Raw genomic sequence first — 26,508 nt, forward strand, 5'->3', positions numbered from 1 at the left:
GATAGATAGATAGATAGATAGATAGATAGATAGATAGATAGATTTATTTGCAAGCAAGCAAGCAAGCAAGCATGGAGAGGGAGGAGAAGCAGATTTCCCCACTGAGCACAGGCTCAGTCTAATGACCCTAAGATCACGACCTTAGCTGAAATGGAGTCAAATGTTTAATCACCTGAGCCACCCAGGCATTCCTGGGCCTTTATTTCTTAATCTATAAAATAAGAGTTAAACTACACGGTTAGCAAGGCCCCTTCCAGGTCAGTATCTAGATTCTAAAATAACTGGTGGGGGGAGATACTTAGGATCAGAAGTGTTAACAGTACATTACACAGGTTAAAGAATCAGAGGAAAAAGAATGGAAAGTCAACTGCTTTTGCAGTTGTGCAACCTAGAAATTAGGTGGGGTTGGGAAGTTTACAACTTTGAAATATCTTCCCCTGCTCGGGCCCCTACACTTAAGAAAAATTGTGTTTCCAGAGAAACATCTAAAATTGGTTTTGTTTTGTTTTTTAAAGTTTTATTTGTTTACTTATTTGAGAGAGAGGGCATGAGCCAGAGGGTAGGGAGATGAGGGCAGAAGTGAGAGGGAGAAGACTCCTCACTAAGCAGGGAGCCAGACTTGCTGGTTCAATCCCAGGACCCTGAGATCATGACCTGAGCTGAAAGCAGCCGCTTAACCACCTGACCCATCCAGGTGCCCTCTTAAATTGGTTTTTATTTTAATTTGATGAATAACATTCTATCTAAATAGCATTCTCTCTGCTTTTCAAGAATTTCGATGGAATAGAATTAAGGTTAATTGAGGCTCCTTGAAGGAAGCAGGTGAGAGATGAAATCATTCTTTAAAGCAGATTGCTATTGCACAGCTAAAAGAGACACATTGGTGAAAATTGAAGAGCCTGAAACTATACTGAGCTTTGTGTAAACTATACCTATTAAGTCTCTCCCTCAAGATAGACTTTGGCTTGTATATAGCATAGAAGCCTTGTTTGTCCTTCCAGAAGATGGATTGACTATATTAGTGTATGTGTATTAAAAACAGTGCACCTAGGCTGAGTAGTCTTTTGGAGGGAAGAGACTTGTCAAATTGGATGGTGCTCTAGCACAATCCCAGCACTGTTAAAAATGGAGAATTAAGACTACATCATCAGAAAGGAGTCTCTTTTTTAATCCCCCAAAGCAGACATGTTTATAAGTTATATCTCGAAACTAGGTACAGGGAGCATAAGACTTTTTATAAACAGCATCTGTTGCCCTGAGGCTACATACTTCATCTCCTGATCAATAACTGGCTTCTGGAGAACCCTCCATGTTCTTCTTTGGTGACAGGAATCTTACAGTCTGCGTTTTCTCCCCTTCATTTCTTTTTCTTTTCTTTTCTTTTTTTAAAGTAGGCTGCACATCCAGCATGGAGCTCAGTGTGGGGCCTGAACTGAACTCAAAACTCTTAAGTTCAAGACCTCAGCTGAGGTCAATAGACCCTTAGCCAACTGATCACTCAGGCACCACCTCCCCTTTATTTCTGACACAGTAGACAGAGAAACATTTTAGGGCTCCTTTCAGTCCTACCATGATATCTTTTATGGGAAATGCCCTATATCCAAAAGCAAACTGAGACCATTAGCCATACTGAAATTAATTGACCAATACTGTGGTAAGGCTGAGGATAGACATTGTTTATAGAGTTAGTGATCTTTGGTCATGGTAGTTAGCAACCCCATATATCTCTTATATACCACCAATTAAATAGATGAAAATTGATTTAATCTTTCATTTATTTTAGCTTCCTTTTGATTTTTCCCCCTGCTTTTAAAAAAATTGAGGTTTAATTTACATGCAGTAATATCCATAGAACTTAAATATGCAGTCAAGTGAATTTTGACAGTTGTATATATCATGTAACCTCTGTTGGCTTTTGAATAGGAAAGATAATTGGTTTATAAAATGGTATTAAATTTGAAGCCTTGTTAAATGCATCTGTGAATGCTGAATTGCTCTATTATATACACTTAGTATGAACTTTAGCAACTGAACCTCCCACTTCCCCCAACCTCGACTCAATGTTAAACTGTTTACTGCAAATTCTCTGCTGTTCAGCGTTAATGTGTGTATTGGTCCTGTATCTTGACATATAGCCAGTGTTCACACTGTTGTCTTCACATTCCAATATTTACACTACCTTTTATCTTTATATCATGTATTTCATTTATGTTACTCTGTTGTGGTTACCTACACTGTCGAATGCTCTCAGGCATGTATGCCATTTTGAAAAGCACAAGTTTTTAGAAGTCTTGGTTTAGGTAATGAGTCATAGGACTGAAGGGAACCTCAACATCAGCAACCTTTTCCATCATCTAATGGGTCTGAACTAATGGGCTTTATTTTTGTCAAGCTATCCCCAGAGAAGACCATTTCATATCTTCCCTGAAGTTGTTAATTCTTAATCTCTCTCTCTCTCTCTCTCTCTCTGGGTATTTTACTAAATCCGCTGAACTCTTCTGGTCTTACCTTTTATACTGCAGCAAAATAGGTTTCAAAATATAAAATGGTTTTAATTAAGTTTATGACTTTTACATTGTTCTTTTCAAACCGCTTTCAAATACATGAATAGTGATGGGTCAGGCTGTCTTATGCTTTCAAATTTGTCAAGTGAGGACTGTTAATAAGCATCTGGCTTTCCTTTTTACAGTTTTTATCATTTGAGTTTCATTTTTTTTTTTTTTTTTTTTTTTTTTAAATTTTTATTTATTTATTTATTTATGATAGTCACACAGAAAGAGAGAGAGAGAGGCAGAGACACAGGCAGAGGGAGAAGCAGGCTCCATGCACCGGGAGCCCGACGTGGGATTCGATCCCGGGTCTCCAGGATTGTGCCCTGGGCCAAAGGCAGGCGCCAAACCGCTGCGCCACCCAGGGTTCCCTTGAGTTTCATTTTTTAAGAAATAGAGTATTTTTATCTAGATGTCTGCCTTTTTCAAGTATATTTTTCTTCCCCTGAATGAGGTATTGTGTCAGAGTTTAATTCTTTTGCGAGAAAGAAGATTAGGAAAACGTTAAGTTAGATGACGCAGCTATATGGAAAAACTATGACAAAGCAGACATAGTGGTAAAGCACAGCACATTAAATGATATAAAGGAAGAAAGGTAATATTAAAAATTAATCAACTGATTTCTCCATTTTTAGTCTACCAAATTAAGTCATACGGATATTCTCATTTTACATAGAATATCTGTCCTGGTAGAATGTAGAATTTTCTATAAGAAGCTCTTGAACTGGAAAGTTATAGTGCTTTATACTTTTCAGAGTTTTTATTTGTATTTTTCTTTATACTTTTCAGAGTTCCCAACATATAATATACTTCATAAATCTCATATAGACTCTCTGAAATAGAACAAGTGATAAATTTCCAAAGAAGATGAAAAACTGGGGCCCATGGTGCTTCTGAGGGATGTTTTCAAGGTTATATGGCAAGTTAGTTACGTTAACTGAAAATTTAAGAAAACCAAAGGGTAAATTAATTAAAAGCTTATCAGCATCAGTTCATCCTCCTATTGTTCTGAAGTCTCTGAATCTTAAAAGCATTTATTTTTGTATCATTTTCCTCATATCCCCACATCTTGTAGATTCTAAATAAGGATAAAGTTCTCAGGTAATTCTTGGCCCAAACAAAAAGAAAAAATAAGTTCTGCATGTTTTAAGAGTTTTTAGAGTGTTTTTGAAATTTTGAACTACAGCTCATCGTCAGCTCATAGTTTTATGTTTTCTGTAATATACAGAGGAGTATAGTGAAAGAACAAGGGCTTTACGTGTTTTGAATTCAGCCACTTACTAGCTCTTTGATTTTGGGCAGATTACTAAACTTCTCTGGATCCTTGATTATTTAATATCTAAGATAGGTTATTCTTACCTCAGATTTGTAAGGATTGAATGAAATATACATAAAGCCTTCGTTTTCCCCTTCTAGCCTTTGAATCAATTACCCTGAAGGGCTCTAAGGGAATTTTTAATCTTTTCTGTTCTTCCTGTTTATCCCATACTTCAGTAGTGATTGCATTAGTGTACAGTGCCACCCACTGATGGGTGGCATCAGTAATCTCCCTTCTCCTTCATATTTTCCTCTTATGAGGATTAGTTATTACTTATTTGGCTGTCTTCATTTGTATCATCTAGACAATGTTATCAGTAAATTTGGGGATATTTTTAAGCTGACATAATATCATTGTTCCTCACTTTGTTTTTTTTCTTTCAGAGGATCTTCAAACGCTTCCTTAAAGGAAGATGAATATAAGGAGCCTTTGCTCTTCCATTCTGGGGATCACTACCCCTTATCTGATGGAGACTGGTCCCCTTTAGACAAGTAAGTATTTTCAAAATTTATTTTCTTTAAGGAAAAATATATTAAATAGCTTTTCTGTTATTTGGTAGTAGTAATATTTCTCTCATACAGGAGAACTGAATGAATAAGTACTTTTAACATGAATATGGACCTTTCCTCTTGAATAATTATTTTGTTCCTAAACTTAATCTGACTTATCCTCACTGTGTTGGTCAGTGTAGATCTGCATAATCAGCATAGAATGTGGCCTTCTACAATTCTTAAATTCTAATCTTAAAGTGTCAGCTATTAACTGTAACTGGATAATGTGAAGAAACATGCAGTCAGACTTTGTTCTATGTCCCAATCCAGTTTCTCTCACGTACTAATTATTTTAACCTATCTGTGCATTCCATCTCCTATAAAATTGCCTTTCTCGTTGATTTCTTGTGAGAATCCATGGGATAATGCATATTAAGTATTTACAGCGAACCCAGCAAGTCCTCAGTAGATACTGGTTGGTGTTGTTTTTATTATTAACTCAAATGGAAGAAATAATTGATGTTCCCTTCAATAGAGTCTTTATACTGTCAGGATAAAGATGAAATATTCAAGCATATTTCTTTTAATCTGTCCAACTCAACAAAACTGAAGTTCCTGACTTGAAAGGCATCACATTTCTTTGTCCTGTGTTTATTTATAGCCCCTATTCCCCAGCAGCAGTATGTCCTAAGAGTGATTCAGAGTTGGAGGTGAAACCTGCCGAGAGCCTGCTCAGATCTGAGTCCCACATGGAGTGGACGTGGGGAGGGTTCCCAGAGTCCACCAAGGTACTCTTTACTTGCCTGTGGAATATGTCTAGATAAAAACCCATGAGATGTCTCTGTCCTTTAGTGAAGGGGGGGAGGGGTGATTTCTGAGCCAGCACACGTGAATATAAGTGGTGATAGTGCCCTCATGTGGTCATGTGAGGAAATAAAAATTAACATTTTTCGTAACTGCAACGGAGAATCCAGTGTTCTTTTGTGTGTGTTTCTATTTAGTAAATAATGTTAATTAACATTTTAAGAAGGAAAATTAAAAGACACCTAAAGGAAACTAGAATTTCCACACTTAAGTTTTACATAGGAAATTGATGATGAAACCTTTTTTCCCAGCTCATAATGAAAGAATTGGAAAGATACATTACTTGAGAGAAAGAATATTTAGACCCTCTAAATTTGTTTTTTTTCATTACATATTTTGCTTATATGTATGATTTTCACTGAGACTTGACTACCCACTTTTAATGCTATTTTAATAGAGCCTTGAGAGAAGTCCATGCAGGGCTAAATTTTCACATAGAACTCAAGTTTTTCCCCCTGAAAATGAATATTCTCCATCTTAGCATCCAAAAATTGTCCTAGTTCCTTAGTCTTCTCCGGTGTTTAACACTTCATAGTATAGCAGTTAGAAATAGAACTCTTGTAAATATTATGATAACTGAACAAAATGTGGTTAATTTTTCCCAGTTCCTAATTATGAACTATCTCACATAAAATCACAGTATTTACCAGATGTGTTGTTATAAATAAAATGAATACATTTACCTGCATCCAGCTTAAGAAATAGATTAAACTACTTTCAAAGGCATTCGTTATAATTTTTAAACAATTCAACTTTTTTTAGGTCAGCAAAAGAGAGAGATCTGACCATCATCCTAGGACAGCTACGATTACACCCTCAGAAAATACTCACTTTCGGGTAATTCCCAGTGATGACAACCTCATAAATGCAGTTGAAAAAGATGTTTCTATGGGAGAAACAGTCTGTACCATAGTGAAACCCAAACCCAGAGCCCTGTGTAAGCAGATGAGCAATGCAACTTCTGCTGCAGAACTTCTCGAACCTCCCCTGGAACCTCCTCAGATTTCATCTATGTTAGATGCAGAGCACCTTCCTAACCCATCATTAGTGGAGACCCCCTCAGAATCAAAACCTGCAGTGAAAGTAGACTCACCATCAAAGAAGAAAGGTAATCATTTGTTTGATTTGGCATCAAGTACTGTAAATTTAGATGATAAATTATTTCAGTGTTTTAAATGATATGTGGCTACCTTTGTATTTGTATTCCCTGATCAGAACCTATCACAAACTGTTAGGATTGCTTGTGCAATAGGGCTTCTCCACTGCACTACACATTCCCCTGCAGGAGGACTCTACTTCTCTGCTCTCTCCTGACTGCTCCTACTCAGTATACCCTTGGGAAGCATTTATTGAGAAAAAAAATTAATGAGCATGTTCAAATCAGTTAATGCATAAAATTAACCACTTTATTGACAATAAAGTGGAGTCCTCAAAAATTATGTGTTCAAAAAGAAAAAAATTGGATGAGAGGAAAAATGTTTTCACCTGAAACATCTGATTAGGTGAGACCAAATTAAGTACCTTTTTTTTTTTCAGTAACATGGGATATAAATAAATGCACTAATGACTAGTATGTGTTCTATTCTTTCATTATTGCCTTCTAAAGCATATAAAAGATTGGGTCTGACTCTTGGTTCAACAACTCTGTCTCACTTTGGAATACAAGTTTAATAAATCAGAACATTTTTACTATTTAAAAATACAAAGTTGGCCGTTGACACTTATTAGTACAGTAAGAGTCAGAACATACTCACTGTCTGAGCACTGGCCCTGGATCCTATTTTTAGGGAAGTAAAACTTTACCTGAAAGTTAAAAATACCTACTATCACATAGTAGCCAAATATCTACTTCACTTTTTAAAAAATTCTAACACCAAAGGTTAGATAATCACAAACTAACTTAATAAATAACCACTACAGTATTGACCTTCAGAGTCACTCAGAAATAACTTATTTAGTCAGTCAGAGAAAGGCGAATATCATATTTCACTCATATGTGGAATTTAAGAAACAAAACAGATGAACATAGGGGAAGGAAATGAAAAATAAAAAGATGAAAACAGGTGAGCCATAAAAGACTCTTAACTATAGGAAACAAACTGAGGGTTGCTGGAGGGGAGGTGGGTAGGATGACAGGGTAACTGGGTGATGGACATTAAGGAGGGCACATGGTGGAATGAGCGTAGGGTGTTATATGCAATGGATGGATCACTAAATTCTACCTCTGAAACTAATAATACATTATATGTTAATTAAATGTAAATTTTTTAAAAAGAACTTATTTAAAATAAAAGAATTTGGGTATTTGTGGCCAAATACATCCAGCTGATGATCCAGCTTAACTTGGTTCATGCTATTTCATAACTCAGCACTTCAGCAACCAAAGGCCCATACCCATGTGTTCTCCTCTGAGAACTGTTAAGGAGGAAAATCCAATTTTCAGGGTGAATGTTTTGTTTTAGTCTAGAAAATAATGGCCCCTATTCTTAGCACATAACGTAGGAACTGACCAGAGATAGGAACGCTGAGTAGTTTCTACCATTCATTTGGCCTGATTCTTTCTCCCCCCAGCTTTTTACTAGGAAGTGTTATGCATATTTGCTTTGTTCCTCTCTCTCTCTCTCTTTTTATTCTAAACCATTTGAAAACAGTTTGCAGGCATCATGACATTTTACCCTTAAATACTTTAAGGTACACCTTCAAAGAATAAGAACGTTGTCTGCATAACCACAGAACCATGATCATCTTAAGTAATTCATATTCATATTTCCCCAAATGTGCCAAGAAAGGCTTTTTAACAGTCCACGCACCCTCCCTCCCCCCACCAAGATCTCATCAAGGTTTACATGTTGCATTTGGTTCTTGTGTTTAACTTTTTGGGGAACAGCCCTCCCACACACACAAATTCCCTCACTCTCATACACACACACCACTACACCTCTTTCCCCCTCTTTCCCCGTTATACTGACCTCTTCAAGAGCCCAGCCGATTCTCATGCATGCTTTCTCACATTCTGGATGTATCTGATAGTTTTTTTCAAGGTGACATCTCCATATTTCCTTAAACTGGAAGTTAGCTTTAGGATAACACTCCCTAGTAGAAATGCAGTGGCTGCGTATGTTATTTTAAATCTTCTCACATTAAAAATAAGTGAAATTAAGTTAGTAATATATTCTGAGCTAGTAAATCCGCATTTATTATTTTAACATGTGATCAATATAAAAATTGAACTACTTTACATTTTTTATACTAAGTCTTAGAAATCTGGTATGTGTTTTACACATTTTTTAACACATTTTATACAACTCCCTTCAGATTAGGACACTGGTGACTGACTATAGTATATTTGTACTATAGCAGTACAAATCTGGAGGCTTAATTAGATTTGGGTTAAACATTATTTTTTGAGTTGAAGATTACCTGTGGGATATATTGAATATTTCATACAGCATCTCCTAATGTCCCACTACTCATGATTCTTAACGCAACCATTTGTTTAAAGTGTTGTCTGCCAGATTTCTCCATTGTAAAAAGATTTTTATCCTTTTGTGGTCAGAAAGTAATTATTGGTGATACTTGGACACCATGTGACTTGTCCTGTTTCTAGCAACCCTTCCCTCACAGTTTTAGAATACTGGCCTCTTTCTCAGTGCCAGTGATTTCATCAGGTTTTGTCACGCTTCTTCATACCATAAGAAAACTTTATCATCAAATATAAATGGTTTAGGACTAGGATTATGCATGTAACAACAAATAAAAGAGTAAGTTAGCACATGTTTATTATACAACTGTTATGTGCTTAACACCGAATTTCTCTTCCATTGGTGTGGATGGTTAAGAACCAACACAAGTGAATGGTTAATTGACATCTTTAAAAATAAAATGGAGTTTGAATTATGGTTGGTTTTGTTTGGAAACCTTTGTGTGTTTTTTTGCAGAGTTGTAAATAACAAGTTTTTACCACTGATGTGTTTTTCTTATAAAAATAGGCGTCCACAAAAGAAGCCAGCACCAGGGACCTGATGATATTTACCTGGATGACCTAAAGGCTCTAGAACCTGAAGTTGCAGCGCTCTATTTCCCTAAAAGGTAGTGTATTTCTTACATGTTGAAGGGTAAACAGCTGTGAAATATAATGGCTGTTTCTACAGCAAAACATTCTAAGAAAAAGGAGCAAGGTTATGGTAAGCATTAGCTAAGTTGGATGATTGCTTCAGATTTTGGGAAATTCAGAAATTGTGTTTTATTGGACTATAGTGATTTGAAACTAATAATTTACCTATTTAGGGAGAAATTTTCAGTATAATGAGAAGAGGTATACTAGTTAAACCTATGTAAGGTTATACCACCAATGGTTATAACTTCAGATTAATTACAGTCATTAATATAAACTCAACATGTTTGGGAAAATTCATTAACGTTATTTCATTTATTATGTATTTTAAAGGTAATATGTCTTTATTCAAAAACAATTTATAAAGAATGTCTCCACTCTTTCAGTGAGTCTGAGCTCCCAGGCTTTTTCTGAACTTGGGCTGGGCCCAGTGAGACACCATTCCAGCTAGTCTGTGTGCCCCACATTTTCTCTAGAGCTGTCACCGTTTGTCCCTCCTTCCTTTTCCCTCTTTGAAGAACTCTAAAACCTCAGATATAGTGTATTTGTACTGTTGTCCAAAGTTCATGTCTATCCATAGGGAAATCCCATTAGAAGATTCTGTGATTACAAAAAAACAGTTTACTTTTTCCTCACAGAAAGTATGGTTTGAATATACTGAGCTATAGGCACACATAATTAAACACTTCTAAATAAATTATTGAAAAACCTATTAAGTGTTTATTTAAAATGGTAAGATGGAGATTGAATGATGTTTAAAATTTTTTATAGATATTTTTGGAAGGTTCTCAAAGCTCCTTCCTACCTCTCTGCCCTAAATTTGTCTTAAAATATCTTCTTCACATAAAGTCATAGTTGGGTTTTTAAGGTGAAAGAACTAGAAGTCCTCCTTTTTTTTTTTTCCAGTGAGAAAGTGAAAATGTAGCTGTCTTAGAATTATCACTTTCAGATTTCCCAGTCCTTATTTATTAGCGTTCCAAGGATTGATGTCTTAGTTTCCCTTTTAAGAAAAGGGGAGGAGTGGATTGATTTTATTAAAAAAGGAGAGGAACTAATGTAACAGGACCTTACTGCATAGGGTCATTGCGTATTTACCAAGTTAGTTTATTCCCTCCTGAACAAATTATGTCTTGAGACATTTTATAATTAAAGGTAGTAAAACTGTTGTAATGCTTACAAACATTTGTTAACTTTCATGATCCATGTCGTCTTGACTGAGTATCCAGTATTTGTAATTATAGTTAAACTTTAATATACATCACATCACTAGTGGATTTGGCAGCATGTGGAGTCAGATGGCATCCTCCATGTATTTAGAGGTTACATTGGTTAGGATAACACTAGCTGCTCTGACAAACACAGGACTTCAGTGGCTTACCACAATAGAAGTTGATCTCTTGCTCACATGATATCCCAGTGCTGGTGTTTGGTGTGAGGCACCTTGCACACAGGGATTCAAGAACACAAGCTTTTCTTCCATCTTGAGTCTCCACTGTTCCCTTCGGGCCTCTGTAGGGAAAAAAAGGCTCACACAGGGGAGTTTTCAGGAGCCAAGCTTAGGAAGGGCATGGCACGCCCCTTTAGTCCACATCTGAAAACTCGGTTATATGATCACACCTAACTACAAGGGGATCTAGCCATGGGCCCAGGAGAAAGTGGAAACACATTACAGTTTTCTGTTTGTGTTTTACCCAGGGGTCAGCTTTGCCCTCTGACTCCAACATAACAGGTTTTGTTGCTTTACATTGGCTTTGGCTTTTTCACTATTTCCAGTGAAAAGAATATTTTGTTGATCTAATCTCAATATTGCTGTATAGGTGTGCATTGCTATTAAGAAAGAAAATTTCCAGAAACTTAAATCTTTTGTTGGTTCAAATGCAAAGCATAATAGCTTTGGAAACTGCTTTCTATTTATGGCCTATCCATACTCTGTTGCCACCTACTGCTCAAATTTGAGGAATCCCCCCCCCCCAAAAAAAAGATCATAAAGCTTCACTGGATCACATACATTTAAGTATATTGTTTTTTTGAATAAAATAAAAGAATTTGAAACTTCTAGAACAGTTTCTCACTGTGACATTAAATGTCCATTCGGAGGGCGTGGAGCAGTAAACATGAATAAGAAACTTAAGGTACTATTTCCTTGTTCCTTTTTATTCAGGTTTATGTTCTGTTACAAAGTTACCCTCAGGATCATCTTCTAAATCCCGGCTTCTCTGCCTTTACCCTCTAGAAAAATGAAAATATTGAATAACTTAACCTTTAGTCCTGAACCTCACTAGTGTAAGAATAGTTTATTTCTCAAAATATTTCTTTTCAAGGTTCGTCTACTTCCTGAGAATTTTCTCTTTCTTAATTTCTTTGTTCTACTTTGCAAAGTAACAGATGAATTTAGAAAAGCCTAGACAACTCTGAACTATAGTAATTTTCTACAGGATGTATATAGTACCACAGCTTTTTCTAGGAAATTAGGATCAAAGGTTTCCAAACATCAGATTTTTCTTAATTACTCTGTCATTTTCATCATGGAGATGTAAATAAATGGTTATAACTCTTTTACTCCTTTAATTAAAATCAGAAAGGCTGTAGTTGAAAAGTTTGTCTTACTGGGAATGCCTGTGGTGATTTTTATGTGACATATTTACTATACTCACAGTTAATTCCGCAGCAGTGCTATTGGGTTATTTTTAATGGTGGATTCTAAGCTCTATCTAAGAAAAGTTTCTGTCTGTTGGTTGGTCTGTTCCTTTTTTTAAGGGAATTATATTATTTGATTCAAGCCCCTAGAGTACCATGTAGTAAGGTAGGAATGCAAGAAGTTGAAATAAGTCAAATCCTTTTCTCCCCATCCCCTGCCCACAGTGAATCGGACCCTGGCTCCCGGCAGTGGCCCGAGTCTGACACGCTCTCTGGCTCCCAGTCCCCACAATCTGTGGGAAGTGCGGCTGCAGATAGTGGCACTGAGTGCCTCTCAGATTCTGCTATGGACTTGCCTGATGTCACCCTCTCCCTTTGTGGGGGTCTCAGTGAAAATGGAGAAATTTCCAAAGGTACGTTGGGTAGTCATGCCATGTCTTCACTGGAGAAAGCAATCTGGTCATCACTTGATAGAAAACCTGCTGATTAGCCACTTCAGGGTATTAAATTCTTTAATGACCTTGTGCAGGTAACAGGTATCTCCCTAATTTCAGACCTTTAGTCCCTCATTTAAGGTACCTCCTATGGAGTGACCTTACATATAAATGGCTTGGGTGAGTAAGAGTGTCTTGAAGATGCTCATGTCACTTGAAGACGGAGAATGCTCAGGCTGCCCTGTTTACAGAGTGGCCAGGGTCAGATCACACTGTGTCCATTTTCTTGTCTTTGATGTTGACATGTGTGGACTGGGGCCCAGCAGCCTCTTAGAAAGCACTGGGCCTGAGACATGAGAGTAAAGCCTGAAGTTGTGGAAAATTGTCGGTTGAGGAAATAGTCTTTCTGGCAAAAAGTAGAAGGGGTTACTTTCTGTCTCAGTCTTGAGACTTGGCCTCGGAAAGTACAGTTGTTCCAGAGAAAGGAAGGAGCTTAAGTGGAGCCAATTCAGATGACTTGAGCACTCATGTGTCTTCCCAAGTTTTACCTTTCTGGTTTTACCTTCCTTTGTAACCTAAATTCTTCTTAATATTTTCTCAGTTTGGCTGATGGCCCCTGATTGATTTTCCCCTAAGGAAAGATTTTCCTTCCACGACTAGTATCATTTGTCTTCTCTCCCCCTTCAAAGCACCTGAAGTCCTGTATTGAGCAGACTGGGTGCCCTGAGTGTTACAGTTATGTTTTGCTTAATCTTTGCTCTTTTTAAAGGTCACAGGGTGCTCATTATGCCTCTTTCTTCTCCATCTCTTTATTCTGTGTGTTTTATTATTTGTAAGAAATCCAGAGTCTACTGTGGCCAGATAGCTCTTAATCCTCATAAACCTTCACTTTAAAAACTATATATATGGGAAGTGGAATGGAAAATACACAATAATATAAACTATAAAATTTATACTTAAAAAATCTGGGTAACTTAGGTAGAATTTATTATTGGAGGAGGCAGATGGCAAGTAAAAGTGATTAATATACATCTTGCCAGGAGGAACAATCCTGGTGAGGAAATTCTCTGTTAACCTGCATCTGCTAGAGTGCAGGTTTAGAAACTGAGCATACAAATTCATGCAGAATCCTCATTCATTTCTCAAGAACTTGGAATTTATTTCTTGACAGACCCTAAACCAAATTCTGGTATGTGTTTATTAGTTTTTTCCTCCAAGCAATAGTAAAATGTTTTGATTATTTTTCTAATGTAGCATGCACTTAAAGCTGTGAGATCCCATGAATATTCCCTAGTTAGGTGGTTGCCTGCCAGTTAAGTTTGTGTTAAGGATGAAGCTGCCGTTTTCATTAGTTCCAGAGAATGTGCACATGTGTGTCTTTGTGTCTTCCTCCACCCCCCTCCACATCTGTAATCTATTTTCCTAAAAGTCTCTGCTATATCCCTCTCGTGTTTTTTCGTTGTTGTGGTTTTGGGTGGTTGTTTTTCTTTCTTTTTTCTTTTTTTTTTTTTAACTACAGGAGGAGTGGTGGAATAGGGGAAGGATGATAGAAAAAGGAAGTGTTCTTTCTTATCCTGGATTTTAAAAAGTATATTTTGCTTTTGATGAATATAAAAAAGTTTTGTTTTTTAAAGGACTCATTTTATTCTATATAGTTCCTTCAACGTAGAGTATTATAATCTCGTTTAGGAATTTACGTAATCCCTAACCAAAGGATCGTTGTTATTTTACATTGCAGAAAAATTCATGGAGCATATCATTACTTATCATGAATTTGCAGAAAACCCTGGACTCATAGATAATCCTAACCTTGTAATACGGATATATAACCGGTAAGTACTCTTGTTTTTATAATTGCTAAATACTCTTGGAGAGTTTTTTTTCAAAGTGGTGTTTTTAACTCTTATCATTTTCTTGCAATCAAATGTGCCATCTCCTATAAATGAACTAGTGGGCAGTGACTTTGAAATGAAAGAGAAACCTCAGCCTTATTTTTCAATGAAGCAATGAAATGTTATTCTTAGATGTTTTACTGCGTGTCTGCTTAGAGAAGTTTGGCTTGAAGCAAAGGTAATTCATTTGACAAAAAAAAATTTAGTTGAACATCTCGCTTCATTGAGAAGAATTAGGAATTTTATGTTTTTCTACGCTCATCCTCTTTTCGTTCTCCCTTCCTTTCTACCCCTTTCTCTACTCCCTCCCTTCTTCGTGTAACGGTTTTGCCCAATTTTTATTTCATACAGTTATTATAACTGGGCTTTGGCTGCTCCCATGATCCTTAGCTTGCAAGTATTCCAGAAGAGTCTGCCGAAGGTGAGATGATCCACGATTTGTTTTCCTTTTTAAAAATATTACAGCATACGATATTTAGAAACATCCATATGTGCACATTTCTAAACTGGGTACTATTCAGAGTTTGGTTTAAAATTAATTTAATATTCTAGATGATCCAAAGAGTTCTACGTGCCCACTCAAATTATCTCACACCCAAAACCTAGGAAATTTGCTGGGCTGCCATTGTCTTTGTCATTTTTATTAGATATTTATATTGGTTTTTGACTAGGTATAAAAGTTGAGATTTTTTTCATTGTTAGTTAAGTACAGAATGAACAAAAAAAAATTTCATCTCATTAATATGGAAAGCAGCAGCAAGAAGAGGTTGATGTGGCCACCAGAAGTATGACATCACGGTGATTAGGTCAAGTTGTGGCCAATAAGCGTGTTATGTAGAATCTGAAGGTTTGTTCCAAATCTGTCTGTGAGCCTAATTGGTCCTCATAACTCATAAGAACATGTTTTCTTTTCTGTATTGTTTTGGTTTTTTTTTTTTTTTGTATATTTTTTTATTGGAGTTCGATTTGCCAAAATATAGCATAACACCCAGTGCTCATTCCGTCAAGTGGCCCCCTCAGTGCCCATCACCCAGTCTCCCCATCCCCCTGCCCACCTCCCTTTCCACCACCCCTTGTTCGTTTCCCAGAGTTAGGAGTCTCTCAGAGAAAATGTTTTCCAAGATAAAGAAATGAGATCAGCTGACCTGCCAGCCCCCTGCTCCTAAATAGCCAGACCACCTGGTCTCTTAACACAGAACTGCCACAAAGCTATGCTACTACAAAAGAGGACTGCCTACCTTTCAGAGGTGTTACAGACTCTAGAGAGAGTTTGGGAGGTGGGGAGAATGCTGCTCACATTCCATAATGAGGCACCATCCTGCAGACTGCTGGTGGAAAGTAGTTGGGTGCTTTGTGACAAATGGCTAGACTGACCCAAGTCAATTGTTTCCAGGCCACAGTTGAGTCCTGGGTCAAAGATAAGATGCCAAAGAAATCTGGTCGCTGGTGGTTTTGGCGTAAGAGAGAGAGCATGACCAAACAGGTAACTGACCTGGAGGGGGGGTAATTTTTTTCTGTGGACTGAAAAGAAGTGAATCTTTAATTTGTTCAAAAAACCTTTTTGCCAAGCACAGGAAAGTCAATTTGGGCTATAGAATACTCTCCTGCAATAATAATGGTCACCATTTTGAACAGTTAGATGTGCAGGAACCGTGCTAGATGCTTTATTTGCCTCTCTTTGCTGCAGCCTAACAGTATAGATGTTTGAGCTCCCACTTTCCACCAAAGAAATGGGCACAGAGAGGTAATGTAGCCTGACCAAGGACACATAACTGCTGAGGGCTGGAGCTGGGGTTTGGCCCTGAATCAAGCTCCAAAGCCTGTGCTCTTTCTGCTTTGCTTACTGCATTACCTTCCAGATAGAAGCAAGAACTTGTCCTCCTACCAAGGAGGAGACCCTGGTGGCAGTGGCCTCAGTGACTTCTGTACTATAGGTGTCCCTGCAAAGACCTAATCAGTGTGGGCTGGTTGTATTCTATTCTGTGACTTGAAATGGTGCCCTTTTAAAATTTTTACTTGTGACTTTGCAGTGACAGCTTTTTGCATAGCAGCACATGACCTCTGTCTCTGATTTCTATCCTTTGGCTCAAAGTAGAGAAAATCTGCTTAAGCATTTTTAAGTTGTGGATTCAGAAAACCATTTTACTCATTCCTAGAAAGGGCTGCTGATAAATTTTTACCTGTCAGTCGTTGGGAGAGAAAAATTGTACATTGCCATTATTATCTTGTTTTAGCTGCCAGAGGCCAAGGAAGGGAAATCCGAGGTGCCACCAACCAGTGATCTGCCATCGAGCGCAAAGGAGCCAGCCAGTGGCAGGTGGGGTGCCCTGTCCTTCCTCTGGGCTCACAGTACTTGGGCTACCTCTGCTTTTTAGCCATTGTATTCAAATTGATTTTGACAGTTTTGTTTAATTTTTAGTCAAAAATGGTCTTACGGACAACCATGACAGTAAACGGCATGTTGGTGCCTCTCCATTAGCAGATGATAACTTTTGCTTTTCTTAAAAATGTAATCAGCTGAGAGGACTGAAGGTACCCATCACTGCTTTTTCAATGCCTTGCTCCCATCCTGGAGCTGTGGAATCAGATGCCTGTGGGAAGGAGATCTTGAGGAGTCTTGAGATGTGCTGTCCCTGGTGTCCTGTCAGGCGCACAGGGAGATGGAAAAGAATTTCAGAGGGTGCCTGGCTGGCTCAGAGCATGTGACTCTTGATCTCAGGGTCATGAGTTCCAGTCCCCCATTGGGTATAGAGATTACTTTAAATTTTTTTAAAAAATCAAAAATTGGTGTGGGTCCATTTCATTTCTTAGAAGGAGTAGCACCCCTCTGGATATTTGCTTTGGCTGACCCTGAAAGGAGGTGCCACCATGTACCCCATCCTTCCTGCTGTTCTTGGACTTCTCCAGCCAGATTCTTTCTCCTGTTCTAACTCTGTAATTCAGCAGTTGGTCTAAGCCTGAGCATTCATTTCCTTGCTCTCTACTCTCTTTTTTTAAAGAAAGATCAAATCTTTCTTTTTAGTTTTTAAAATCAGTGTAAGCCATTATATTTTCTGCAGTTTGCATTTTTTGAAACATATGTATCTTTTTTAGCAGGAGTCAGTAGACTTAAGAGCATTTACTGACTGGTCTTAGCAGAAAATAGTTGGTCATGGTCAGACTGTAACTGCAGGGTTAATCACGAGAGTGAGGAGGAAGGTGTCCTTCTCACTTCACGATAGGAGTACTCCGGAAACAGAAGAACTTTTCCCATCCCTAGAATGGATGTGGGATCTTGTCTTGATCCTACATGAAAAGCTCTTCTCAGTAAAAATGGTCTGCTGCCTCTTGAGTAACTGGATTGCTCTTGAATAGGCTGACTGAGGATGACTCATCGAGTGATGAGGGGTCACAGGAGCTCGAAGAGTCCATCAAAGTGGACCCTGTTCCCACAGAGCCCCCAAGCCATGGCAGCACAACCTCATATAAGAAGTCTCTTCGACTCTCTTCGGACCAGATTGTGAGTCGTGTGTGATACATGTGGATCCAGTCAGCTTGTTTTAGTAACTGTTTAATTGGACATGCTTCCTCTTCTGTCCACACTATCCCAAGCCCTGCACGCAAGACATGGTGGTGTGTGATTGTATGAACGCTCACATAAAGTAGGACGGCATCTCCCACTGCTGGGGACCACCTGGGGAACCTGGGACATGACTTCTTTCTCCATCCTAGATTTCCACTTCAGTCTCTCAGAATGAACCAAGGGATCTGTATTTTAACCTGTTTCCTAGATGACTCTTACACAGCCAGCCAGCCCATTTCTGAGCCACATACTGTCTTTTAGGATATACAACAACAGAGAAAAATGACATTTTCTTATTTAGATCCAGTTTCCTCTTTCCTGTTTATTTGTCACTCCTTTTCCTCTGTTTTCAGTTTGAGATGGTCTTGCCCCTAGAGCAGTCTGGTTGGAGGAAGAGCCAGAGACATTTGGTTTTTTAGGTGGAACCAGAAAAAATCTCTTAGAATTCGAGAACATCATTCAGGCAATGGCTCCCTCAGCTTCCTGTGAGCAAGCTGTATGTGCAGCACTGGCTGGATGTGTGCCAGCATAACAGAAACCATCCTACCTTGAGCTGAGGCCCTGAAACACTGGTGGGGATTTTGTAAATATTCAGACTCTCTTGCAAGCTGTATGGCTGTATGTCTTTAGCTGATTTTTTAATTTTATTACAATAATCTGATTTATGTATTTCTTTCCATTCTTTATATATCCCCCTCCACACACACACACACACATGTACACACACGTACATACTTTAGAGATTAGGGTCCTTTTTCACTTAACAGTATATCTTAGCAATCTCTCAATGACTTGAAAACTGACTTTTATCTGTTTTATGTAATTTCATCAAAATGACATACCGTTAATTTTCAAAATCATTGCTCTATGATTTTCTTATTCTTTTACTTTTAATAAAAGGCAAAACTGAAGCTCCAAGATGGCCCAAATGATGTCGTGTTTAGTATTACAACCCAGTATCAAGGTACCTGCCGCTGTGCAGGGACCATTTACCTGTGGAACTGGAATGACAAGATCATCATTTCTGATATTGATGGGACAATAACCAAGTAAGCACGAGCCTGTGGTGGGCAGCCATGGGTGAGGTGAGGGGCCCCGTTGCAATGAGGGTTGAGGGTGAGGGATCCCTCCGTGTCAGGAAGGTTTATAAACTATACACACTGAGACTCACATGCTGAGATCACACATGGTCATGCACAGGGCCATTCTGTGGTTAGAGAAGATGAGTGGAGCCATACAAATTAGGATTGAGGGTAACTTTTGGAAAGATTCAGTTATGTGGTCCCCAAGTTCTAGCATTAAAAAATTTAAAGTAAGAAGATGTTGCAATTAGGGAGGAAGAAAAGAAGATGTGTGGTTATAAATTATCTCTGAAAAGGAACATCTGGCTTCTACTTTTTGAAGTTCCTCGGAGGGTGGGTTTGCAGGGAACTGCCACACTGTTGCATAAGCCATAACAAAGTTGCCCTTGTAGATTAGATCGTTCCCCCAACCCTGCTGCTACCCTATGGTTTTTAGCAGCTGGTATTGAACTAGGCTCTATGTGCTTCATTCCTGATACTTTTTCGTATTTCTCCCCTCTCAGATCTGATGCTTTGGGCCAGATTCTTCCACAGCTGGGTAAAGACTGGACTCATCAGGGTATAGCAAAGCTCTACCACTCCATCAACGAGTAGGTGTCTTGTCCCACATGTCCCATGTGCTTGAGTAGCCTCACAAAGAAAAGTGCCAGCCACCATTCATGAAGCAGTTGCTGTGTTACACGTCTCACCCGTCTCCTTTCCATCTCACAGCGTTATGAGTTGGAGGCACCACATGCTTCTACAGTTCTAGTTATCCTTTAGGGGCTTAGCTTTAACTTAACAGGAGAGCCAGTTTTCATTTTGGTTTTATTAATTGGGTTTTTTAAAAACCTGATTTCATTGAGTAGGTAATACATGCATGCATGGGGGAGACATTTTGCCCATGTGGTCCTCTCTGTTGGGGCAACAGGAAGTGCTGTGGCTTTTGTGGACCATGATACATATGAGTTAAGTTGATTGGAAAACTCAGTGTCTTAACCATTAGTTGAGAATGCCCATAATAGGAAAATTGTGTATCTGTTCCCCAGGGGTGATTTTGTTCCTTTTTTTACAGAATGGTTTGCATTTTACAAATTGTCTTTATAAATAAGATCCTTTGCAACTTTCCTTTATGGCAGATAGTTTAAAGGTAGTCCAAGATTTTTGTTCTGTGACTTGACTTTTGTGGACTAGATGCTAAAGATACATCAATACTTACGAATTTAGCAAATGCCTGGTTGTATATACCTCCCTGTTTCCCCATGGTGTTTTCCATGATATCTTTATAATCTTAACTGCTTTCCTTATTAAATTCAAGAATTTGATTTTCACAATAAATGAAAAGAACTGTATTTGGATCTCTTAAAAGAATAGTGCCTTTTTTTTTTTTTTCTTTAACTTTGACGAAAGGATGCTTCTAAACAGGACATGTTGTCTTTCAGGAATGGCTACAAGTTCCTATACTGCTCCGCACGTGCCATTGGCATGGCTGACATGACCCGTGGTTACCTGCACTGGGTCAATGACAAGGGTACCATCTTGCCTCGGGGCCCTCTCATGTTGTCCCCCAGCAGCCTGTTCTCTGCCTTCCACAGGTACCTCTCCTGCACACACACTTGTATGTCCACTCCCCGGGGGGGAAGGAGCCCCTGAATGGGGAGGTGAAAGGTCAAGCTCACTGTAAGGGTTTGTATCTGATTCTGAGCTTCTGCATCTCTTGGTTCTTGGCTCCCCCAGGGCACTATAACCCTGAGCTCACCCAGTCTGTGTCAGACACCATCCAAAAAAGTCAAACTGTCAAGCTTTCTCTATCCCTAAACCCCTACACTCGGAATCTTAGTCTGTCTTAACTGGCACAGAAGGAGAGAGAGAGATACCAGTTACAAAAGGTTGTTTTATATGATTGTGAGTACTGACATCTTTTCAGGATCGCACACCAGGGAAAGCTGCCATTTCTATTTGCTCATTGTAGTTGTATTTTTTTTCCCCTTAGGGAAGTGATAGAAAAGAAGCCAGAGAAGTTCAAAATTGAGTGTCTAAACGATATCAAGAATCTGTTTGCCCCATCTAAGCAGCCCTTTTATGCTGCCTTTGGAAACCGTCCAAATGTAAGTGTCTCCTCTGAACTTCACATTCTGATGAGGGTAAAATTCAGAGGACTATAGTTTTTAGGGTATAGCCATGTCCTCATTCTCAAACCAAGTGTATAAGCGAAATGAATGTTCTGCTAAATGGGTTTTCATTTATCTGTTCCAAATTTCTGCCTTTGTGGGGAGGTCTTGTAGGTGGATGCCTACCCTAGAGTTTTGGTGAAAGATAAAGGGCACCTTGTTTCTCTAGATTTGATTGATGATCTCAGGTAACTCTGACTCATGTTCTAAGTGGTTCTAAGCTGTGTCCTTAGATCCACCCCACAGAGTGCTCAGCCTTCACTAATGCTTCCCAAACCTGCTTCCCCACAGACGGGGCCCTCCATTTCCAGAGGGTGTTGCTCTCTGGCCTCTGGCAGGCAGCAGGCATCTCCTTCTCCAGCGCCCCTGGCCTCTGCTCAGCACCCAATTTACTGACTCTCTGAGCACCCTTGCATTGGGCTCCACTCTTCAGTTTGGGTTTGTTTAAAGCTCAGTTTCAGTGGCAGAGCTGCACTGTGCCAACTCCACATGTTTTCTGTAGACAGTCATCTGTGCAATTCTCTGGCTCACAAGGAACCAGAGAAGCATCTCCTAATTTCTTCTCTCATAATAACCCTATTTAATGTTTTCTTGTCCAGGATGTCTATGCTTACACACAAGTTGGAGTTCCAGACTGCAGAATATTCACCGTGAACCCCAAGGGTGAATTAATACAAGAAAGGACCAAAGGAAACAAGTCCTCGTAAGTGTGTTCTTATTTCTCAGTCCACCACCCTGCAGCCAGGGTGAAGTTGGGGATGGAGAATCTGAGGATCCGGCCCCACTCGAAATATCAGAGCTATACCTGCCTTTGGGAGGCTTTCCTCTTTGCCTGGGTGTTTTCTTGTCTGTAGTAGCAGGTATAATAGGATCGCTACGATCCTAGACTCTGACTACATCTGCTGGGTGGATGGTAGTGAAAACTACATCTGCTTGGGTGGGCTGCTCCCAACGGGGCCCGGGTCTGAAGAGGAGGGCCATGCACCGGGAAGGGATGGCTGGCTTCTCAGGTGCCACTGCTCTTAGGAGCCTCAGTAACTGCTTCCCGGCCTTCAGTCTTGTGCCCTCACCTGCTTCAGAGGGGCAGTTTATGCATTTCTCCCCAATCCCTTCTCCTAGGTACCACAGGCTGAGCGAACTCGTGGAGCACGTGTTCCCACTTCTCAATAAGGAACAGAACTCTGCCTTTCCCTGCCCAGAGTTCAGCTCCTTCTGCTACTGGCGGGACCCGATCCCCAAAGTGGACCTGGATGACCTGGCGTGAGGTGACACCTCCATGGGGAGGTCCTCAGTCCCTCACCTCACAGCAAGGGAAGGTGACCAACGCTTCCGCTGGGCAGAGGACATTGGGCAACCCTGCAAGCCACAGGTGCAGGACGAGACCCATGTGGATGGCCGGGCACCAGCAGGCACTGGGAGAGTCCTGGAGCTGCAACCGTGGTCCTCCTTCCCCTTCCCAGGCCTGGTAGGGCTGTGACCCAGTGCCCTGGGCAGGGTTGTGGGGGGAGGGGGGCAGCAGAGGAGCTCCGACCTGCGGTCGGAGGTCTGGGCTCCTAGCGCTGTGGTCCTCATACACGTGCTGTGTCAGGTGTGTGCTGGTGCTCCTTTAACTGAATGATTTAAAAGGAAGAAAGAAGCTGAGAGGGGACCAAAACATGTATACAGTAAAGTGTTATAATTTCCACTGGGCAGTTGAGAGTGTTTCTCTCTACAACCAGGGCTTTCTTTAGGTGATCAGGGTCCACTGAGCTGCTTCAGGTCCAGTTAGTGACATGGTTCAAACCACCTGTGCACATTTCTGTCGGGGGCTCTTTCTTCCGTACCACAGGGAAACAGGACATCTGCTTGGGTGGGCTGCTCCCAACGGGGCCCGGGTCATGAGTCCAAGTCCCTCAGATGGGGGCTTCTGGAGAAGAAGAGCCCCTTAGCTCATTGCCTTCTCAACTGTGACTAGCCCGGAAGTTGTCTTGGACCTGGCTAGGCGAACAGGTCTTGCTGTCTGCTTGGTGCCTGTAAGAAGAGCACTGATGGCAGACATTGATTGGACAAGCTACAGCTCGGTTTTCAGGGAGGCCTTAGCAATGCAGATCTGCACTCTTGTAGGGTCTTGGAAGAGCCTTTTTCCGTGTCCCTCTGCCTGCAACTCTCTCCCAGCCTGGGTGTAATGAGTCAGCAGTCCGAGCAGACCCCACCAGGGGTGGGCCCGCCCCATCAGCCCCTCCAGGACTGAGAGCCTGGGTGGTGAGGGTCACCTCCGTGTTGGAATCCAGAGGACTACTGGAGAGGAGGCACACATGCACACAGGCCTCGGCCGCGGTCAGCCGAGTCCAGGGCAGAGAGCGGGAGCTGCGGGTCCAGACGCCCGTGGGGGCGGCTTCCTGTCCACCTCCGCTTGCCCGGCCCGCGCTGTGGTGCTCTCCTCGCACTCCTCATTCCCGTCCGCCCCACTCGGGTAATACTGACCTAGAGATGCAGAAGGGGGGTGGTTATTTTTCCAGACTGGAGAGTTAGAAGCCCTTTTAGTCCGGCCATCTGTCCTAGTGGATGCGGAGGTGATGGCCCAGCCCTCTGAACACAGTTCTCAGCGGCTGAACATGGCAGCGCGTACTCCAAAGGAGGAGCGACAGGTGCTGCTTCCAGCACGTGCACCCCACCTTTCACAGTACGAGGACTAGTCATTGAAAGAGTTTATGTACAGTAGGTTAGGCAAACTAGGTTATGCTTAGAGGAAGTTGTGCCCAGTTAGTGAATTCAGGTGCAGGCAGAGCAGCGGTGCGGGCCTCCCAGACTCTCCACGTTGGTTGCACAGGAGGAGCCTGAGCTTTTGTGCTGAACCTCAGCTGCCAGGGCTTCTCTGCATGCTGCGGTACAGGAATCTTCTTGACTTCTGTAGTCCTCTATAGGCTGTCCTTTAAAGAGATTTTGATGAGACAGTTTCTTTTCCTTGATAAACTCTTCTCTGTGGACACATGGGCCTCGTAAAGGTCCCACCCAGGAGCCCAGCCTGCCAGCCCCTGCCCAGGGCAGCTGACCCCTCCGGCCCTGTGTCCATAAGCACTAGACTTTGTCGTTTTTGTTGCTGCAGGTTGATCCAGTGGGTACCTTTGCTAATTAATGTGAGTCTTTTTCCTTATTGAAAGGAGTCCCTCTTGCTGAAAGTAGATGATTACTATCACTCTAGTGTTACAAAAGTATTAAGTTTGTGCTGAAACCCATTGCCATTTGGTACAAATGACATTTGTTCTTTCTGTGAAAGAGAGTTACCCTCAAGTGTGTTTGTACACCAACCCTTCCCATGGTGAGTTACTGAAGGAGCCCGAGCCTCGTGCTGCTTTCGGTGATCGGCGGTCTTGTGGGGTGATCGCCGGCGGATTGGGCTTTTCAGAGTCATTGTTTTGGTTGGTCTACTGCTGCAGTGGCCTTGGCCCCTTTCCCAGTCTCCAGTTCAGCCCGACTTGAGTATATGCCTTGATACCCACGTGCTGAAGCTTGTGTGGCCCTGGCGCCAATGTCTGCATCTCCGGCAGGCATTGGGATGTGCACGTGCAGGCCCGGAAGCATGCACACTTAGCCCCCGTGTGAGAACTGTTTGCTGTGCTCAGAACCATCTGCATAGTTTTCAGCTGGAAAAGAAAAAAGTTACAGGGTGATGTCCTAAAATGAAAGCTGCTGACAGTCGCAGGGAGAACAGCTGAGGACCCATAGCCAGCGACACACCAGAAGGTGCCTGTGTCCAGGAGGCACATGTGTGGCCTTTCTGGGCTCTGTTCTGAAGGTGCAGGCAGGACCTTTACAAACAGATAGTAAATGCTTTCTCCTTCTGCTAGTTGGTGAAAACAGCCTCTTCCAGGGAATTTTAGCATCTTTTTAAGTATCTTGTTTACTCTGGGAAGCCTTGTTTTCCTATTTTAGAACATGCCGTGTTTAATGAAACTGGTTAAAAGTTGAGTTTTTGTTTAAGTGCTCTTTCCAGGTGAAAACTACTTTTTTGGTTTGTTTTGACGGTAAGAAAGGGAGGGGGGGAAACTTTGTTGTTTTAATTTAATAACTACAATTAGTCTATGATGAAGTATTCGATTCTTAGCAATGCCACTAATAAGTTTTAAGTTGTCAGGAATTGTGAACATCCATACGGTACTCTTGGTCATGGCAAAGACCGTTAGCCTGAGATAAATGGCTCATATTTTGGTGCGGTGTTTGATGTTCAAAACAAGATGTTATAACAATAAACAAACGTAAACCGAATGCATTTGACTCCTTCTTTAGAGGACATTTGAACCATCGTCTCTCTACTCTTGCCAGAAATTGGTAATTTCCATAAATTAGCATTTTGATCTTTGCTGACACTTATATTCGTCTACAGAAAGGACTTCTTTTTGGTGCTTGTTTTCATAAAACCTGATTCCAAAAGTGAGGCAGTGCCCACGGGAACGAACCTCTCTTGCTTTGTAGGCTCTGCCAGAGAGTGATTCATTCATACATAGTGATTTCTAGGGTGTTCTCGCTGCACGCTCTAGGCTGGGTCCTCACACCCCCTCAGCCATTCAGGCCTCAACCCCTGGGAGGCCTGCTCAGAGCTGTTGCCACCACCCCTTTCCTTAAACCCTCCCTCCAGGTGAGTACCACCTAGCAGTCTGATGCTCTCAGCAGCCTCGGAGACTCAAAGTGATCTTGAATCAAAAACCACACCCCACATGCTATTTAAGTGAGTATCTTTTCCCCTGAGATTGCCGGACTCTACCAGACACAGCATATGCTGGACAGGAATCCCAGAGTTCTCCTTGAGAGCCTGCCCTCCAGTAGGGAAAGCTTTCCATGTTGTGCTGCTTTGCCTGGATGTGAGCAGCGTGAGGGACCGTGCTCCTTGGGGTGTACTTAGGGAACAGAAAGATGCGCTCAGAGGGCAGTTGACTGTAGAGGGGCCAGCTTGCAGTGGCACCGCGAGGGCTCATCCCTGCAGCTAAGGGTGTAGCCTGCCTGTTTCCTTCTTTGATCGGACAGTGTAGGGGAAGAAGGTAACATGTCCAGAAAGTGGGTGCAGATGTACATGAAGCCATGTTTTAGATCTGCAAGCATGGACTGTCTCCCTAATCATAAACACTCAAATTTTAGTCGTGAGAAACCACAGGACTGAAGATGATGATAGGGCCACTGAGAAAGCTAGATTAATCCACTACCATGGAATGAACTGCAAATGCACTGATTTGCATTTTTCAGTGCTGGTAGTATTATTCTGTTTTTTTTTTTTTTTTTTTTTTTTTAATTTTTTGAGACACAGAGAGAGGCAGAGACACAGGCAGAGAGAGGAGAAGCAGGCTCCCTGCACGGAGCCCGATGTGGGACTCAATCCCAGGACTCCAGGATCACACCCTGAGCCAAAGGCAGATGCCCAACCACTGAGCCACCCAGGCATCC

The 26,508-nt window shown here is 41.0% G+C and overlaps 1 protein-coding gene across 5 annotated transcripts in view; it reads left to right on the plus strand.

Annotated features, from left to right (window-relative positions):
• LPIN2 (lipin 2) overlaps positions 1-25,338 on the plus strand; it is an 89,840-nt gene extending 64,502 nt beyond the window's left edge. For all 5 annotated transcript variants that reach the window (XM_041746250.1, XM_041746239.1, XM_041746228.1 and 2 more), the window contains exons 5-20: positions 4,251-4,358; positions 5,020-5,146; positions 5,985-6,330; positions 9,212-9,311; positions 12,199-12,386; positions 14,146-14,239; positions 14,651-14,720; positions 15,693-15,782; positions 16,534-16,616; positions 17,654-17,798; positions 18,762-18,910; positions 19,447-19,533; positions 20,365-20,517; positions 20,916-21,030; positions 21,693-21,796; positions 22,213-25,338. In XM_041746250.1, coding sequence (XP_041602184.1) covers positions 4,251-4,358; positions 5,020-5,146; positions 5,985-6,330; positions 9,212-9,311; positions 12,199-12,386; positions 14,146-14,239; positions 14,651-14,720; positions 15,693-15,782; positions 16,534-16,616; positions 17,654-17,798; positions 18,762-18,910; positions 19,447-19,533; positions 20,365-20,517; positions 20,916-21,030; positions 21,693-21,796; positions 22,213-22,357 — 2,104 coding nt within the window. In that variant the 3' untranslated portion in view covers positions 22,358-25,338. The remainder of the gene's footprint in view (positions 1-4,250; positions 4,359-5,019; positions 5,147-5,984; positions 6,331-9,211; positions 9,312-12,198; positions 12,387-14,145; positions 14,240-14,650; positions 14,721-15,692; positions 15,783-16,533; positions 16,617-17,653; positions 17,799-18,761; positions 18,911-19,446; positions 19,534-20,364; positions 20,518-20,915; positions 21,031-21,692; positions 21,797-22,212) is intronic.
• Positions 25,339-26,508: the final 1,170 nt, after the last annotated feature.

The sequence above is a fragment of the Vulpes lagopus genome, chromosome 1, assembly GCF_018345385.1.
Source record: "Vulpes lagopus strain Blue_001 chromosome 1, ASM1834538v1, whole genome shotgun sequence".
Lineage (NCBI taxonomy): Eukaryota > Metazoa > Chordata > Mammalia > Carnivora > Canidae > Vulpes > Vulpes lagopus.